Raw genomic sequence first — 18,437 nt, forward strand, 5'->3', positions numbered from 1 at the left:
GGGCAGAGCAGCCGCCACTCTCTGCAGACCTGGCTGGAGGGTGCGTGCAGACTCTCCAGGCCGCGACTCGGCGCGTCCTTCCTCCTAGTTCTCCCCCACCCCATCCCCCAAACCCGCACCTCCCGAATCCCCCGCCCTCTCCGCGCTCTGCCCCTCCTCCCTTGCTGCGGGCTGACCGCTCCACACCGCCGCAGCGCCTCGCGTCTGGACGGCTTGCAGGAGGCACACACCCTTACACCCACTCGGCCAGACCGCACCCCTGCCCAGCATGTCCGCGCTGGAGTGGTACGCCCACAAGTCCCTGGGCGACGGCATCTTTTGGATTCAGGAACGCTTCTATGAGTCGGGCAACCGCGCCAACATCTGGCTGGTGCGTGGTTCCGAGCAGGATGTGGTGATCGATACGGGCCTGGGGCTGCGCAGCCTCCCGGAGTACCTGTACTCCTCCGGCCTCTTGCAGGATCACGGGGCCAAAGAGGACGCGGCGTGCCGGCCACTGCTGGCCGTGGCCACACACGTGCACTTCGACCACTCCGGCGGCCTCTACCAGTTCGACCGGGTGGCCGTGCATCACGCCGAGGCCGAGGCGCTGGCTCGCGGGGACAACTTTGAGACCGTGACCTGGCTGTCCGACAGTGAGGTGGTGCGGGCGCCCAGCCCGGGCTGGAGGGCCAGGCAGTTCCGAGTGCAGGCGGTGCAGCCCACTCTCATCCTGCAGGATGGTAATGGGCCCTCACGGGCACGCGCTCTCTTTAAGGGAAGGGATTGGGAAAAACTGTTCGAGGGATGCATGTTGCAGACGTGCGTAGCTGTAAACTGGCTTGTTTTGTCACATCGCAGAAACACCACTACTGTTTCTACCTTCCCTGAGTAAACGCCTACTCGATCTGAGCCAAGGCCCTCGAAGCCTTCCTTACCACAGACCAGTTCTGGCACTGTGTGGCAAAGCCAAGTACTCAAATGAAAGCCGGCCCCACCCCCTAGTCAGATTCCTGTGTAAGGTATAGTAGTAACACTACAGAGGCTTGTGACTAGGGATTTTACATTCTTTTCCCGAACACTTGCCAGATTTCCAGGCGCTTTTATAGCGAAAAGACTTTTAAGGAATGAGTTCTCACCGAGTGCATGACAGGCTCTATGCTTTTGAGAACAGCTGACTTCATCCGCTCTCTGTCGGCGTCACTACTGGATATGAACAATTCCCACCTGTAGGTTTAGAAAGCCATTAGGGAGCAGTAGTTCTTATCTACTTGTGCATCCTTATCTTCCAGATAGATTTCTGTTCTTGATGTTGCCTCATTAGAGAAAAAGCTTGATAGTGAACATAAAAAGTAGAGAATGTGAGTCTTAACATTATGACAGATACATGGTCTGGTTTAAAGCAAGGCCTGAGAAAGATTAATGAGGTTATTTCCGGTGATGGTGAAGTATACCGACTAATGCATGGGTAGCCTTGGGCCTCTGGCTCTGTAAAAGAAAGGATGGGGATCAGAGAGAAACTAATGGAATAAAATACAATAGAGTAGGGTCCCAGCCCTCTCAACGCCAAGCAGACTTAAATAATTGAGTTAATTAGCCACAATAGCAATATTTGTATATTAAATTTCCTTTTTTCTTTTTAGAATATTTTTGTTGATTTCATTTTATCTTCACAACACATTTGAAGTGAGGTGGCTGACCCCTAATTAAATGGCTTGCCTAGAGTCCACGGAGCAAGATAGTGACAAAAGCTAGGATTTGAACCAAGGCACAATAGATCAACGCATGCATATCATAAATTCTATCCCATAAATATATCGTAATTATAAGTAGGATATGAAACCCCCTTCTCTCATTTTTATCTTGAAACCATTTTAATTGCCAATTTAATTTATTAAAACATTCCTCTAGGAGATAGAAAAATCCTGTTGCTGCAGTACAATAAGCTTACTTTATGAAGGACCAATATGACAAATAATGAAATATTTTACAAAAATCAGTTTATCTTATAGATGAGATCTTGAACACTTGAAATATAAAAAATAAAAAGCAAGATTCTGTACCTCACACTCCACCCACAAAGCCTCTTCATTAAAATTTCAAATCTAAAGATTAAAAAAAAAAGAGACTGATTTAGATGGGAGTCTTATATCATCTGACAATTTAAGATGAAAGAAAAGTACATTTACAGTATTCTTTGTATTTCTTGATAAAAGTGATACTTTTTAGAGTTAGGATTTCCATGTAGTTGATGGGTATTAAGATTAAATTAATTGTGGCACTGAGACCAAAAAATGTTTAAATTAGTATTTAAAATACATTACAGTTGTCTGAATGAATAAATTACTTCTGATTTATTCACTTTTCCTTCTGTGCCAACAATAGGAAATCAATGGTGAAAGAACGATAAGAATTATTGTTTTATAGATGAAGAGTTCAAGCAGGCCTGAATTATCATGCCTGAGATCACATAGCCAGTTTGGAAAAGAGCTGAGACTAGAATCCAGGTTTCCTAAATCCCAGTTTATGATAGAATTACAGCATTTTGGAAATACAGGGGGCCTGCAAGCTATCTGTGTGCTGCTTTAAGCCTTTGAAGGTGTGAAAAAAAAAAAAAGCTTGATATTTACCAAACACTTAAAGCTGAGAATATTGTGTTATATCAAAAGTTGTTTTTCATTAGAAGCAGAATGCCTCATCCTCTCAAGTAGTATCTAATTTTCTCTTTTCTCAGGAATATTAATTTCCTTTCTCTTCCGAATAATGTGGCCAGCTGACTTGCTGTTATCATAATCCAGATGGCTGGAAGGAGATATAAAATATTTATATGAAAAATTCATACACGGTTACACATATACATGACGAGCCCATATCTGAACAGCATACAGCTGTTGCTTTGGTTAGAACATAAGGAGCCTGAAGTCATTAGTTTATTACATTTCATTTAGTGAATTGATGATCACCTGTCATGAGGAAGCATAAATCTGTGCTGTATGATTAACCCAAAAACTAACTTGCAAAGGAGGGACAGGGAGAGATCATCATACGGTGTATCATCTTTGATGGAAAAATAACTCCCCCTACGAATAGTGAAATAGTATCCTCCTATAAGAAGATAGATAAACCCTAGGTTAATATAGTACCTTCTATAGTACTATTCTTAATATAGTACCATACGTCTTTTTATCTATTTTCCACAATAGTCAAATGATATGAAGTGGAGACATTTTGGCCCCTTATGTATAATTAATTTGCCCAGAGTCACCAAGATAATTACACAGTTATGACAGGCAGACTTAAGTCACTTGGGGAGGTTAAAAACAAAAAATAGACCCTAGAAAGGTAGCAGATTGAAAACTACTCCATCCAAAACCTAAGCCTGTAATAAAAGGACCTTGGTTTGTCTGTTTTAAGTATAAATCCATATTGAACTATTTTGAATGTTGATGTAAATGTAATGACTGAGTCAGCAGTTTTATCTTCTGCCAGCAATGGGGAATCAAGAGCCAATCCAGTCTGCACTGTAGGAGCTTTAAAAGGCTCGGGAATTAGCAGTAGATGGTATCTTAGTGGGGGCAAAGGAAAGATAAATAGTAAAATAAGTAGAATTGGTTGAAAGCCATTAAGAAGCTGTGAAAACTCTGGAATGTCCATGCACTTAGTTTGTTCTCTGGGGAGAATAAAGCAGAGGAGTGTTGATTAAGGGATGCCAAGTGCTACTGAGCTCAGCATTCAGTATGGAAAATAGGAGGAGTGTGTGTGTGTGTGTGTGTGTGTGTGTGTGTGTGTGTGTGTGCGCGCGCGCACGCATGCTCGTGCGTACAGGTGTATAAGGAAGAGAGAGAGAATGTATGTGTGTATGTGTATGTATGTTCCTTGTTAGTTTCAAGAAGGATGAGAGCCAGGTCTATACCCCGCCAAGTAGCAAACTGGAAGAATCTTACCTGGGAAATGTGACCAGGCCTAGAGGAAAAACTAAGATGCTGATCCCTGAGCAATCTTTGGCTTCGTCTGTCTACAGCACAGCCTTGATCATTAAGCCCAATGCATGTGCTTCAAGCAGCCTTTTCACCCCCCCCCCATTCTCAAATAGGCAACCAAGCATTATGAAAAATCCTAGAAAATGGTCTAACACGAGATCAAATACTAAAACAAATAGCATAAAGCAACTTGAGAGGGGAAGACAATCATTAATAGCATCAGGGGATAACAGAAGCTATTGCATTCAAGGTATTCAAGAGACATTAGGATGCTTTAAAAATAAGCAACAGAACAGTATGCACATGCACACACACACACACACACACACACACACACATGAGTTCTTGAAATTTAAAATGGTAGAAGTTTCTTAGTAGAAGAACTGAAGATAAAGTTGAAAAACTTTTAAAAAAAGGAGAAGAAAGGTAAAATGAAAACGAGAAGAGAACCAGTAGAGGACCCGTTTGGAAAATTCAACACTGGAATAATAGAAGCACAGATAGAGTAGAGAAAATGGAAGAAAAGAAAGCATAATAGTGATAATTCAAGAAAATATCCCACAATTAAGAGATGTAAAATTTCAGATTAAAAGAGCCCACAGAGTTCCTAGCGTGATGAATGAAAACACATCCAACCCAAGGCACATTATTGTAAAATTTCAGAATACTGGAAGCAAGCTTCCAGAAATTAAAATGTCATCTATACAGATCATAATGGCTTTAGAGCTAGAAAAGAAGAGCTATGCCTTATTTGAATAAAATTTATTTCCAACTTAGAATTTTACATCCATTTCACTAACAATCAGGTTATCAAAAAAGATTGCTGTTACTTAGAAAGTTACCAAGATATAATTTTATCCTATTTACTACCTTCAAAATAAGGAAGTAAAGCAAGAGGAAGATATGGAATACAGGAAACAGGAGATCAAATACAAGAAAAAGTTGAAAGGAAACATCAAGATGATGGCAAAAATGACGTTCTGACAATGATACTATGCCAGGCATAAAGAGCTCCACATTGGAGCAGTTAAATCGTTAACTCTTTTGGACAAGAAATATATATAAGAGTGGTGTTGGTAAGTGGAGAGTGAGGGGTAAAGAGAGCTAAAGATTCTTATATTTTATAGTGGAAGTCAACAAAATCTAAAATTTAAAAACCAAGAAATGGTAATATGTGAATGAAATCAGTATAGTATATCTAATTAGTAAATCAAGAAATGAAATATAAAAAATTTTTAGAGATAAATATATGTAGTAGAGGCAGCTATCGGAAGAAATAGCTAAAATTGTTAAAAAGTGGTTGATTCTTGGTAGCAGGATTGGAGCTAGAGTCAGAATGGGGCAAATAACTTTTTCTTAGATTTTAAGCCCTTCTGAAATATTTTGAGATGTGTACATATGTTTCTTTGATTAAAAAATGAAATAAAAATATGGGGTTACCAAGATGGGAAAGGGTATTTGGGAAGCCAAGAAAGGTCTAGTATGGCTGGAATCTAATGACAACTGGGTCAGGGTGAGGGCTTGGAAGCATAGGGTGTGTGTGTGTATTATATGCTTTTCTATGTGATATTTATTTATATATGGATATATGTCATAGGCAATTTTGAGTCTTGTAGGAGAGGTCTTATTGAAATTCTACAAGTGAGCACTATAAGCATAGGGGAGGCATTTACAAAGCTATAAGGTATTGGAAGAATCTAATACTCACCCATTATGGCCTTATCAACTGCTTACAGTTGGTATCCATTTTGATAGGTGGGCACTCACAACTTATCTGTTGCTAAATATTTTGAATACCACCTGGATATAACCAAAGATCAATAAGACTCTATCCCTGCATTGGTAATTATCCACAGCTTCTTCTTCTTCTTTTTTTTTTTTTTTTTTTTTTTTTTTTTTAGGATTCAACTTCCTTCACTTCCTTCCTTCTTTCCTTTCTATACACTTATAAAAAAATGGGTCTCCAACAGCTCTATTATTAAACCAACCTGGCTATAATTTCTTTACCTTACCTGCCAGTCATACGGTAAATGACAGTAGTTTGTGATTCTCAGAGGCACTTTAATTCTGGAACAATTATATTGTAAAGGAGTCTGGCCCGTTAAGACTGGAATGCAGAGAAAGCTGGGAGTGTCTGATTCCATCTTAACATTCTTACTGGGATTCACGACAAGACTAGGACAATCCCTGCTCCCACTCTTGGCCTCACTGATCTGTTTTGTATTGCTATATATATTTTTTCTTAAAGTTTCTACAAATGCAATCATATATGGTCTTTGTGTCTGTCTTTTTCATTTGGAATGGTGTTTTGGAGATTCGTCCATGTTGTATCTCTTATTCATTCCTTTCTATTGCTGAGAAATAATCCATTTATGGTTATAACATATTTTATATCCTCACCTGTTGAAGGAAATTTGAATCTTTCTAGTTTGAGGCCATAATTAATAATGCTGTCATGAACATTTGCAGGTAAGTCTTGTGTGGATGCATGTTTTCCTTTCCCTTGGTAGATACCTAGGAATGGAATTCCTGGATCTTACGGTAGTGGATGTTAATTTTTAAGAAAGTGCCTGTTTTCCAAAGTAGTTATACGATTTTATATTCCCAAATGCAATGGATAAGACTTCCAGTTTCTTCAGCTCTTTGTCTACACTTGCTTTTGTCAGTCCTTTTGATTGTAGCCATTCTAGTGAGTGTGTAGTGGTATTTCATTGTGGTTTAGCATCTCCCTAATAACTAATGATGGTGAGCATATTTTCAGGTACTTATTTGCTAGTCAAGTGTCTTCTTTGTTAAAGGATCTATTAAAATCTTTTTTCCTTTTTATTTATTTAAAAAAATTTTTTTAAGTGTGTTTATTTTGAGAGAGAGAGAAGGGCAGAGAGAGAGAGGGAGAGAGAGAATCCCAAGCAGGCTCCGCAATGGCAGCACAGAGCCCAATGTGGGGCTTGAACTCAGGAACCATGAGATCATGACCTGAGCAGAAACCAAGAGTCAGACACTTAACTGACTAAGCCAACCAGGCACCCCTTCTATTTGTTTTCTAGAAACTTTCACATTTAGGTTTATGATCCATTTTGAGTTAGTTTTTGTTCATATTGTGCAGTGATGGTTGAAAGGTTCTTTTTTGCTTATTTGGATATGGATATCCAAAGTGTCCCAGTCCATTTCGTTGAGAAGACTATCTTTTTGCCCACTGAATTATCTTGGTTGACACCATTTGTCAAATCTCCTTTTGGACTCTATTCTCTTCCATTGATTATGTCTCTCCTTTAGCCAGCACCACACTATCTTGATGATTATAACTTTATTATAATTCTTGAAATTAAGTAGTGTAAGTCCTCCAACTTTGTACCTCTTTTTCAAAATTGTTTTGGCTATTCTAGACCATTTGCATTTTCATATAACTTTTATATGAGTGAGATTTTCAATTTCTACAAAAAAATTCAAGATTTTGATTGAGATTGTATTAAATCTGCAGATGTACACCAGCCATTACTGTAGCCCCTAGCCACATGTGACTATCTAAATACAAATATAAATTAATTAGGATTGATTAAAATTAAAATTCTAGTTCCCTAGTATATTAGCCTTATTTCAAATAACCATATGTAGCTAGTGGCTACCATATTGGACAGTGTTGATACATAATACTTCATTAATCTCAGAAAGTTGTATTAGACATTGCAGCTATGGGAAAATCAAATTTAAATGCCATCTTAACAATTTTGAGGCTTCTAGTTAAAAGACATGGCATATCTCTCCTTTTGTTTAGATCTTTAATTTCTCACGATGGTGTTTTTATACCTTTCAGTATAAAGATACACATTTTTCCTAAGTATTTCATTCTTTTTGATACTATTGTGAACAAAATGGCTTTTTAAATTCACTTTATGATGTTAATTGCTAATATATAGAAATACAATTTATTTTTGTATTCTGATCTTGTACCCTTGACATTGCTAAACTTGCTTTTTTAATTCTCTAGCTTTTCCCCACATTTCTTAGGTTTTTCTACAAATAAGATCTTGTTATCTGTGAATAAAGACAGATTTACTTCTTTTCCATTCTCTGTGACTGTACTCTCTTTTTCTTGGCTTTACTCCCTTGGCTAAAATCTTTAGTGTGATGTTAAATAGAAATGGTTAAGAGTAAACTTCCTTGCCTTCCTTCCATCTTAGGAGGAAAGCACTTAAGTGTTTCTACTCAGTGGTAAGTTAGCTGTAGGTTTTTCATAGATTCCCTTAATCAAGTTGACAACCTTCCCTCTACTCCTAGTTTGCTGAAAGTTTTTACCACCAGTAAGGTTTGGATTTTGTCATATGCTTTTTCTTCACCTATTGAGATGTTCATATGACATTTCCCCTTTATTTTACTAATATAATATAGTATGTTACCTGATTTTCATAAGTCAAACCAAATTTATATTTCTGGGATAAACCCCATTTGGTCATTATCCTATTTATAAATTGTTGTATTTAGTTTGCCAATATTGATAAGGATTGATAAGGATTTTGAGACTACTTTCGTTAGGAATATTGGTTTGTAGTTTCCTTTTTTTTTTTAGTTTATTTATTTATTTTGAGAGAGAGAGAGACAGAGTGAGTGGAGGAGGGGCAGAGAGGGGAGGGAGAGAGAGAATCTCTTAATTCACAAAACTGAGATCATGGCCTGAGCCGAAACCAAGAGTCCAACGCTTAACTTACTGAGCCATCCAGGCACCCCTGTAGTTTTATTTTTTTTTACATTGCCTTTGTCGGGCTTTTATTAGGGTAAAATTGAATTAGGAAGCTTTTCCTCTTCTATATTCTGAAAGTCTATATAGATACTTTCCCTGTCTTGAGTGACTGACAGAAACCATCTTTGAGCCTGGACTTTTCTTTGTGGGGAGATTTAAATTATTAATCAATTTCTTTGTTTGATATAGGTCTACTTAGATTTTCTTTTTCTTCTTCAATCACTTTTGGTAATTTGTCTCTTTCTAGGAATTTGTTTATTTCAACTAAGTTGTCAAATTTGTTGTTCATAATATTCCCTTATCCTCTTTTTCATTTCCTTAGGGTCTATAGTGATACTCCTTCTTTCATTCCTGATTTTTGCAATTTATGTTTTCTCTAATTTTTTTGTCTAGCCAGTGGAGTTTATCATTTTTGTTGCTCTTTTCAATGAGCCACCTATTAGTTTCTTTTATTTTTTTCTATTGATATTTGTTTCTTATTTCATTTATTTCTGCTCTGGCCTTTATTTATTCCTTAACATTTTGTATTTGATTTGCTTCTTTTCCTAACTTCTTAAGATAGAAACTTTGATTTTAAACAGTTAATCCTTTACAAATAAGCATTTAAAGCAATAATTTTTTTTCTAAGTATTGTGTTACCAGTAGCCGATTAGGTGTGATATATTTTGTTTTTATTTTCATTCAGTTCAAGATATTTTTTAATATAATTTATTGTCAAATTAGCTAATATACAGAGTGTAAAGTGTGCTGTTGGTTTTTGGCTTAAATTCCCGTGCTTCATTGCTTACATACAACACCCAGTGCTCATCCCAACAAGTGCCCTCCTTAATGCCCATCACCCATTTTCCCCTCTCCCCCACCATCCCATCTACCCTCAGTTTGTTCTCTGTATTTAAGAGTCTCTTATGGGTTGCCTCCCTTCCTCTCTGTTTATAACTATTTTTGTCCCCTTTCCTTTCCCCCATGGTCTTCTGTTAAGTTTCTCAAGATCCACATATGAGTGAAAACATGTGATATCTGTCCTTCTCTGCCTGACTTATTTCACTTAGCATTATACTCTCCAGTTCCAGCCACGTTGCTACAAAGGGCCAGATTTCATTCTTCCTCATTGCCAAGTAGTATTCCATTATACATATAAATCACATCTTCTTTATCCATTCATCAGTTGATGGACATTTAGGCTCTTTCTATAATTTGGCTATTGTTGAAAGTGCTGCTGTAAACATTAGGGTACATGTGCCCCTATGAATCAGCACTCCTGTATCCCTTGGATAAATTCCTAGTAGTGCTATTGCTGGGTCGTAGGGTAATTCTATTTTTAGCTTTTTGAGGAACCTCCACACTGTTTTTCAGAGCAGCTGTACCAGTTTGCATTCCCACCAACAGTGCAAGAAGGTTCCTGTTTCTCCACATCCTCGCCAGCATCTGTAGTTTCCTGAGTTGTTCATTTTAGCCACTCTGACAAATGTGAGGTGGTATCTTCAGTGTGGTTTTCATTGGTATTTTCCTGATCATGAATAATGTTGAGCATAATTTCATGTGCCTGTTGGCCATCTGGATGTCTTCTTTGGATAAGTGTCTATTCATGTCTTCTGCCCATTTTGTCACTGGATTCTTTGTTTTTCTGGTGTGGAGTTTGGTAAGTTATAGATTTGGGATACTACCCTTGATTCGGTATGTCACTTGCAAATATCTTTTCCCATTCCATCGGTTGCTTTTTAGTTTTGTTGATTGTTTCCTTTGCAGTACAGAAGCTTTTTATCTTGATGAGGTCCCAATAGTTCATTTTTGGTTTTAATTCCCTTGCCTTTGGAGATGTGTTGAGCAAGAAATTGCTGTGGCTGAGGTCAAAGAAGTTTTTGCATGCTTTCTCCTCGAGGGTTTTGATGGTTTCCTGCCTCACATTTAGGTCTTTCATCCATTTTGAGTTTATTTTTGTATATGGGCAAGAAAGTGGTCTAGTTTTATTCTTCTGCATGTTGCTGTCCAGTTCCCCAGCACCATTTGCTAAAGAGACTGTCTTTTTTCCATTGGATACTCTTTCCTACTTTGTCAAAGATTAATTGGGCATACATTTGTGGGTCCAATTCTGGAGTGTCTATTCTATTCCATTGGTCTCTGTGTCTGTTCTTGTGCCAATACCATACTGTTGATGATTACAGCTTTGTAGTAGAGGCTAATGTCTGGGATTGTGAGGTGTCCCATTTTGGTTTTCTTCTTCAATATTACTTTGGCTATTCGGGGTCTTTTGTGGTTCCATACAAATTTTAGTGTTGTTTTTTCTAGCTTTGAGAAGAATACCAGTGCAATTTTGATTGACATTGCATTGAATGTGTAGATTGCTTTGGGTGGTATTGACATTTTAACAATATTTATTCTTCCAATCCATGAGCATGGAATGTCTTTCAGTTTCTTTGTATCTTCTTCAATTTCCTTCATAAGTTTTGTATAATTTTCAGCATACAGATCTTTTTTACCTCTTTGGTTAGGTTTATTCCTAGGTATTTTATGGTTCTTGCTGCAATTGTAAATGGGATCAGTTTCTTTATTTCTCTTTCTGTTGCTTCATTATTGGTGTATAAAAATGCAACAGATTTCTGTGCATTGATTTTGTACCCTGAGACTTTGCTGAATTCACGTATCAGTTCTAGCAATCTTTTGGTGGAGTCTTTCTGGTTTTCCATGTATCATGTCGTCTGCAAAAAATGAAAGTTTGGTTTCTTCTTTGCCAATTTTGATGCCTTTGATTTCCTTTTGTTGTTGGATTGCTGATGCTAGCACTTCCAACACTATTTAAACAACAGTGGTGAGAGTGGACATCCCTGTCGTGTTCCTGATCTCAGGGGGAAAGCTCTCAGTTTTTCCCTGTTAAGGATGATATTAGCTGTGGGCTTTTTATATATGGCTTTTATCATGTTTAAGTGTATTCCTTCTATCACAACTTTCTTGACAGTTTTTATTAAGAAAGGATACTGTGTTTTGTCAAATGATTTTTTTGCATCTGTTGACAGGATCATATGGTTCATATCCTTTCTTTTATTAATGTGATGTATCACATTGATTGATTTGTGAATATTGAACCAGCCCTGCAGCCCAGGAATGAATCCCACTTGATCATGGTGAATAATTCTTTTTTATATGCTGTTGAATTCGATTTGCTAGTATCTTGTTGAGGATTTTTGCATCCATGTTCATCACGGATATTGACCTGTAATTCTTTTTTGTGGGGTCTCTGTCTGGTTTGGGAATCAAGGTAGTGCTGGCTTCATAGAATGAGTCTGGAAATTTTCCTTCCATTTCTATTTTTTGGAACAGCTTGAGAAGGATAGGTATTAATTCTGCTTTAAATGTCTGGTACAATTCCCCAGGGAAGCCATCTGGCCCAAGACTCTTCTTTGTTGGGAGATTTTTGGTAACTGATTCAATTTCTTCACTAGTTATGGGTCTGTTCAAATTTTCTATTCTTTCCTGCTTGAGTTTTGGTAGTGCGTGGGTGTCTAGGAATTTGTCCATTTCTTCCAGGTTGTCCAGTTTGTTGACATATAATTTTTCATAGTATTCTCTGATAATTAGTTCAAGAGATTTTCTAATCTCCTGTGATTTCATCTTTGATCCCTAAGTTAGGTAGAAGTGTGATGCTTACTTTGTGTATATTTGGCTATTTCCCATATTTATTTTTGTTATTAATTTCTAATTTAATTATATTATAGTCAAAGAACATATTTTTATGACTTTATTCCTTTCATATTTACTGAGACTTGCTTTATGGCTGTGTAGCCTGGTGAATATTCCATGTGCAATTAAAACGAATGTGTACTTTACTGTTTTAAGATAAAGTGTTGTTTGTCACTTAGGTTAAGTTGTTTGATAGTGTTGTTCAGATCTTCTGTATTCTTACTGATTTTCTATCTACTTGTATTACAGATTACTCAGAGAGGAATATTTTAATCTCTAAGCATAATCAGTTAATTGTTTATTCTTAATTCTGTCAGTTTTTACTGAAATTTTTTTCATGAATCTTTAGTGTCTGTTTTAGGTACATGTATAATTTTTTAGTATGTTGACTTAATGTATATCCTAATAAAATGTACCTCTTTTCTCTACTAATAGTCCTTATTTTGTCTAATATTAATATAGCCACTCTAGTTCTCTTACTAATATTTATATTGCATAACTTTTTCAACCTCTGTTTGTCTTTGATCTTATAGTTCCTCTCTTGTAGACTGCATATGTATCCTGCTTTTTAAATCTAGTTTGACAATGTCTGCCTTATCCCATTCATATTCAATGTAATTATTGATATAGTTGAATTTAGGTCTGCCATTCTGTTATTTGTTTTCTATGTCTCATTTCTTATTTAGCTCTCTTTTCCTCTTTCATTGTCTTTTAGGTTTCATAAATTCCAATTATTACACTGTTTTTATTCCCCATTAACTTTTTCACTCTATGTCTTTGATTTTTTTCTGTGTATATGTGTTTGCACTAAACATAACAATATGGAACTTTTAAATTATGATGATTTACTTAAGTTAGTACTGATTTAAAACCAGTGAAACCGTAATTTTGCATTTATACCTCAATTTCCTCTCACTATCAAATAACTGGGAAGAGTGTGAGATTTTACCTGATTTGCAAATTAGCCTGCCAGGGTTTAATAGATTCTGGCAGGAGACTACAGATAACTTATTACTCATAGCAACAACAATAGCCAGAGCATGATCATTTGTACTGATTCTTCAAGGCTTAATTTTCACAGGGTGACAAAAGAAGGGGCAAAATATAGAGTAGCATTCATGAATCGTGTCATCAGGATACTGGTACCAAGGATGTACTAAAAAATAAGTGTTGGGGCGCCTGGGTGGCGCAGTCGGTTAAGCGTCCGACTTCAGCCAGGTCACGATCTCGCGGTCCGTGAGTTCGAGCCCCGCGTCGGGCTCTGGGCTGGTGGCTCGGAGCCTGGAGCCTGTTTCTGATTCTGTGTCTCCCTCTCTCTCTGCCCCTCCCCCGTTCATGCTCTGTCTCTCTCTGTCCCAAAAATAAATAAAAACGTTGAAAAAAAATAAAAATAAAAAAAAAAAATAAATAAGTGTTGTGGTCAAATAAGTTTGAGAAATGGTATAACCCTATCTCCCTGTGTATATCTACAATGTACATTAAAAAGTTCTCAGAAGCCTTGCAGAAAAAAAAGCTACTTAACTTTCTTTGAAGGAAGGGTTTCCAAATTATTTGACTACAGAATCTTTTCTTTTATGTATCATAACAACCTGAAAAAATAGTGTTCCACATAATTCACTTTGACAAACACTGGTTAAGCAAACAATAGAAATGAAATATATGCAAATTAGTTTTAAATCACCATTAAGAAATACTGTATTTTTGAAATAAAAGTAAAATAAGTGTTATCCTTCCCGACCTTTTTGAAAACATTTAATGTTCTTTTCTTTTATTCTTTAAGTGATTGAAGTCAAGTATACAACATGTTTATCTGTAAATTCTGTTTCCATTTGTAGGGGATGTGATCAACCTTGGTGACAGACAGCTCACTGTTATGCACATGCCTGGTCACTCCAGGGGCAGTATTTGCTTACATGACAAAGACCGAAAGATTCTCTTCAGTGGAGACGTGGTGTATGATGGATCACTGATTGACTGGCTTCCATACAGCAGGATAAGTGACTATGTTGGAACCTGTGAACGTCTGATAGAATTAGTGGACAGAGGTCTGGTAGAGAAGGTGCTTCCTGGGCATTTCAATACCTTTGGTGCTGAAAGGCTTTTTCGATTGGCTTCTAACTATATTTCAAAAGCTGGCATATGTCACAAAGTTTCTACTTTTGCCATGCGATCTCTTGCAAGTTTAGCCTTACGTGTAACAAATTCTAGGACCTCACCCTAGTATCTACACTGATAACCTGTTTTGATTAATTCTGTAAATTCAATTCATTTTGTGCTGTTTAAAATGAGTTATAGTGAGCATTTCAAGAAATGCTTTATTAGAGACAAAAAAGGTTGAGAATGAGTAAGCCCAAAAAGGAAGCTCTTCATTAAAAATTTTTCTTTCTTTCAAATAAGAAATCATTTAAATAAGCTTATAATTTGCCAAGCTGTCATCCTGTAATATTTGTCATCTTGTAATATCCAGAAACAACGTAGAAATATATGGGGAAGTAAGGAGGCATAGTAACAGAAAGAACTATCATCCTTACTTCCCATTTCTCTTATTTTATTTCCTAGATGACCTAGAAAAAGAGGCATAAAGTTTTATGTTTATACTCCAAACTTGATATTTTAGTATATTATTTAAAGATAAAGGTTCTTGAGTTTAAAATACATTAGAACTCAATACAAACATATAAATTAATATTTAGAATGACAGCTAAAACAATCCATTGGTATAGCACAGAATTTTTATGCTTCATTTATTTATTCTTAATGTAATTATAGCGTATTATATGCTGTGTAATTTTACTTACAAAGAGTACAATGAATTTTGTTTTGTTGCAAAGCTTTAAATATAAATTGCAGAGTGCTTCAGTCAAAAGCTACCACACAGTGTTGTTTGTTATTATGTGTGTGTAATATTTTCAATCATAAAAATGAAATTCAAATGTCTGTAATATAATTACAAATTGTCAGATTTCTCAAAAGGACACTGTCAGGGAAATTTGAAAATATACACATTGAAAATAATTTTTTATTATATCCTATTTTAATATTAACAGCTATTATAAACAAAATTTTTCTTGTTAAATAGCAGCTTCAGTATTATGTGTCATATTTTATAATATCACAACAACTATAGAGATCTACGACATTCTGATATGAATCATTCTTTTACTTACCATAACATGCATATGTACCATGGAAGGCTTTTCAGATTAACTGCAAAATGTGCATTAGATATTGACTTAGAGTGAATTGCCTTTTTTATCCTGATTCACAACACCTATTCCTGTTCAGTATTCTTTGTCTTGAATGAAAAGAACTCTACATTTATAACGTATAGGAAAGGTTAGCCCACTATTTTAGTGAAATGTTTTGGTTTGGTGCTCTTTATAATTTATTAAAAAGCCTTTTGGAATATTTCATAAAGGTTTTTTAAGCAGTTTTCTCACTGCCTTTTTATTATTTACATGTCCAAAACCAAACTGAGATAGCTTTGGAAATCAGATTGTTTAGTATTAAGAAAGTTTAGCAACTTTGATATCAGAAAAATTATAAAATTTTTCCACCCTTAACCCACCCAGGTTTTTTTAGTCTTTTTTTAATTCAACACCCACACACATATCCCACATTCATACACACAGTCACATACATACATGCACAGTATTGTGCTAAACACTGTGGAAGCTTAAAAAGTCAAAGATGAAATCTTAGCTAGAAGGCAAACAAAACATGAATAATAATGTATGTAGGTTGAAGCTAATACAAATTACACATGAGTATCAGGGACATACATGGAGGGGTGTGGAGTTTGGTTAGGAAGAGATTCCTGGAAGAGGGGTTTTTCAGTTGTATTTGGAAAGATGATTTGTTAGGTGGTCAGGGTAGGGGACAAAAAGATCCAAGAACGGGGATGGAAGCATTGCTATCCTAAGTAGGCTATTCCTTGTGACAATTTAAATTTAATTTTCAGGAATCTTAGATCCTCCAAATACCAAGTATTTAGCATGAGACAGGTGGGTTTGTGATGGTGTATATGAGTCATCTTCAGTGACAGACAAGCTGTCCTGCCACATGCCATTGAAGGAATCTACTCATATAAGGCTGTAGGTTTCAGTTGATATGCAGCATGAAGAGTATAGATTTGGTTCAGGGCAACTACAATCACTTAATGAGCCTTAAATATAGCCATTATTTTTATATCAGTAGCACAAAAGAAAACCAAAAGTCCTTAACCATTGACCATTTTATCATACCTTAGGACTTAAAAAAAAATCAGGGTATAGTAGGCACTAAGTTTTACTGAGAAATATTTGAACCTGATGAAGGCTTTCTTTATTTCTTAAAAGTACAATTTTTCAAAACATGTTAGTTTTGTTTTTAAATCTCCAACTTTTTTTTGTTTTTCAAATTATACAAACACATAAGACTGTGATATTTTGCTTTTGCTTCAGTGTGAATAAATTGGGGAAAGGATCTGTCATCCATTTAGTGCTCATGCTATGCATTTTAAAATATGCATTATTCAGTTTAATCCTGGCCCCAGTTCCAAGAAGTAATTGACCAGCCAAACACAACAAAACTTTGGACAAAGCTGGTAATTGAACACAGGTCTGTCTTCCTCCCAAACTGTGCTCTTTCTCTTATATCTGCACAATAACATAAAATTGGCAAAGTGTATTTTTACTTTCCCAGATGCCACATGTGCCAAGAGTAAATCAAGTGATGTTAAGCCTAATAATAGCATATTTTAAAAGAAGCTTTAAAAAATATATTTTCACCCTGACAGTGACCCGTATTGTAACTTATGATTTTTGGAAATAATAGTATGTAAGTATAATTCAGAGTTGTCAAATGTAAGACATTTAGAAATAATTTTTATTTGTATTGTTAATAACTTAATCTTTGGAAACTCATTTTCCTTATTTGGTGTTTCCTTTTAACTAAGAAGTCTAAAATAAACAAAAATCTTGTGTTATCCTGATATAGTTGAGTAAATGATTATGTGTAGTTGTTCTTATATGAATAGTAATATGATTGTGACATGTACACATTGTCTTCTTATAATTTTCAGATAAGTGTAAGTAAAAATTTGTGTGATAAATATTAAAGTGGACATTTTATTTCAATCTCTAGTTGGTATTTTTTTCTAACAGCAAATTCCTATTTAATTTCTTATAAATATTCCCTATGTGAAGTACAGTTTTGAAAATGTATAATAAATAAGACATCAAATCCATGGACAAGAATGGAGAATCCAGAAAATGCCCATATAAATTTTTGGTAGTTATAAATATTGCATTTTAAATCAATGGATAAAAGATGAGTTATTTGGTATATATTCCAATTGTTGATGTGAGAAAAAAGGTCCCTGACAACATAAAAATAAATTCCAAATGGATTAAAGACCTAAATTTGAAAAATGGAAACACATGTGTATTGAAATTTTAAATCATGTTTAAGACATTAGGATAGGGAAGATCTTTATATAGGAAAAAAAAAGCAAAATCATCAGAATTTAAAATGTCCTAGAATTCAGATGCCATAAAGTTAAAATGATAAATTAGAAGAAAATATTCACAAATTGTGTAACAGCAAAATTTTTTTAAACAACCAAAAAGAATGCCTACAAATCAATAAGAAAAAGGTAAACTGCTGTAAGGGTGGGAACACCTTTCTTCTCCCGTCTTAGGTCCTGTGGCTGGGCCCAAGGATTACATTTACAAAAGACAAAAGGAGCATATAAATTTTATTTGATATTAAAATTTTTATGTGGATGAGGAGGGTTTTATGTATAAGAAATGAAAACCCAAAGAAGTGGATTGGCGTGAGACTTTACATACCATTTTAACAAACAATAAATCGTGGAGACTGACCAGGCAGGAGAAGAGTGTTTGGACTACGGTTAGTAAACTGTGGGAAAATGACTAGGAAATAGATGAGGGAAACTAATGAAAGACCAGGGTTATTCTAGCAGGTTTGTTCATATAGATTAATCTTGGTGTCAACTCTCTGTTTCCAGTGATAAAAATGTTCCAGTCTTCCTGATATAAGGAGGACACTTTTCTCATGGGAAA

At 35.8% G+C, this 18,437-nt stretch overlaps 2 protein-coding genes across 2 annotated transcripts in view; one reads left to right on the top strand and one right to left on the bottom strand.

The window, feature by feature from the left end:
• POLR3G (RNA polymerase III subunit G) overlaps positions 1 to 18,437 on the bottom strand; it is a 106,506-nt gene that overhangs the window by 44,810 nt on the left and 43,259 nt on the right. The window lies entirely within an intron of this gene.
• MBLAC2 (metallo-beta-lactamase domain containing 2) lies at positions 75 to 17,489 on the top strand. Its single transcript, XM_025924871.2, has 2 exons — positions 75 to 722; positions 14,208 to 17,489. Exons 1-2 carry the CDS (start codon positions 269 to 271, stop codon positions 14,591 to 14,593), a joined length of 840 nt encoding a protein of 279 aa, XP_025780656.1. The 5' UTR covers positions 75 to 268; the 3' UTR covers positions 14,594 to 17,489.

This window comes from Puma concolor, chromosome A1 (genome assembly GCF_028749965.1).
Source record: "Puma concolor isolate L17-30 chromosome A1, mPumCon1.1.hap2, whole genome shotgun sequence".
Classification (NCBI taxonomy): domain Eukaryota; kingdom Metazoa; phylum Chordata; class Mammalia; order Carnivora; family Felidae; genus Puma; species Puma concolor.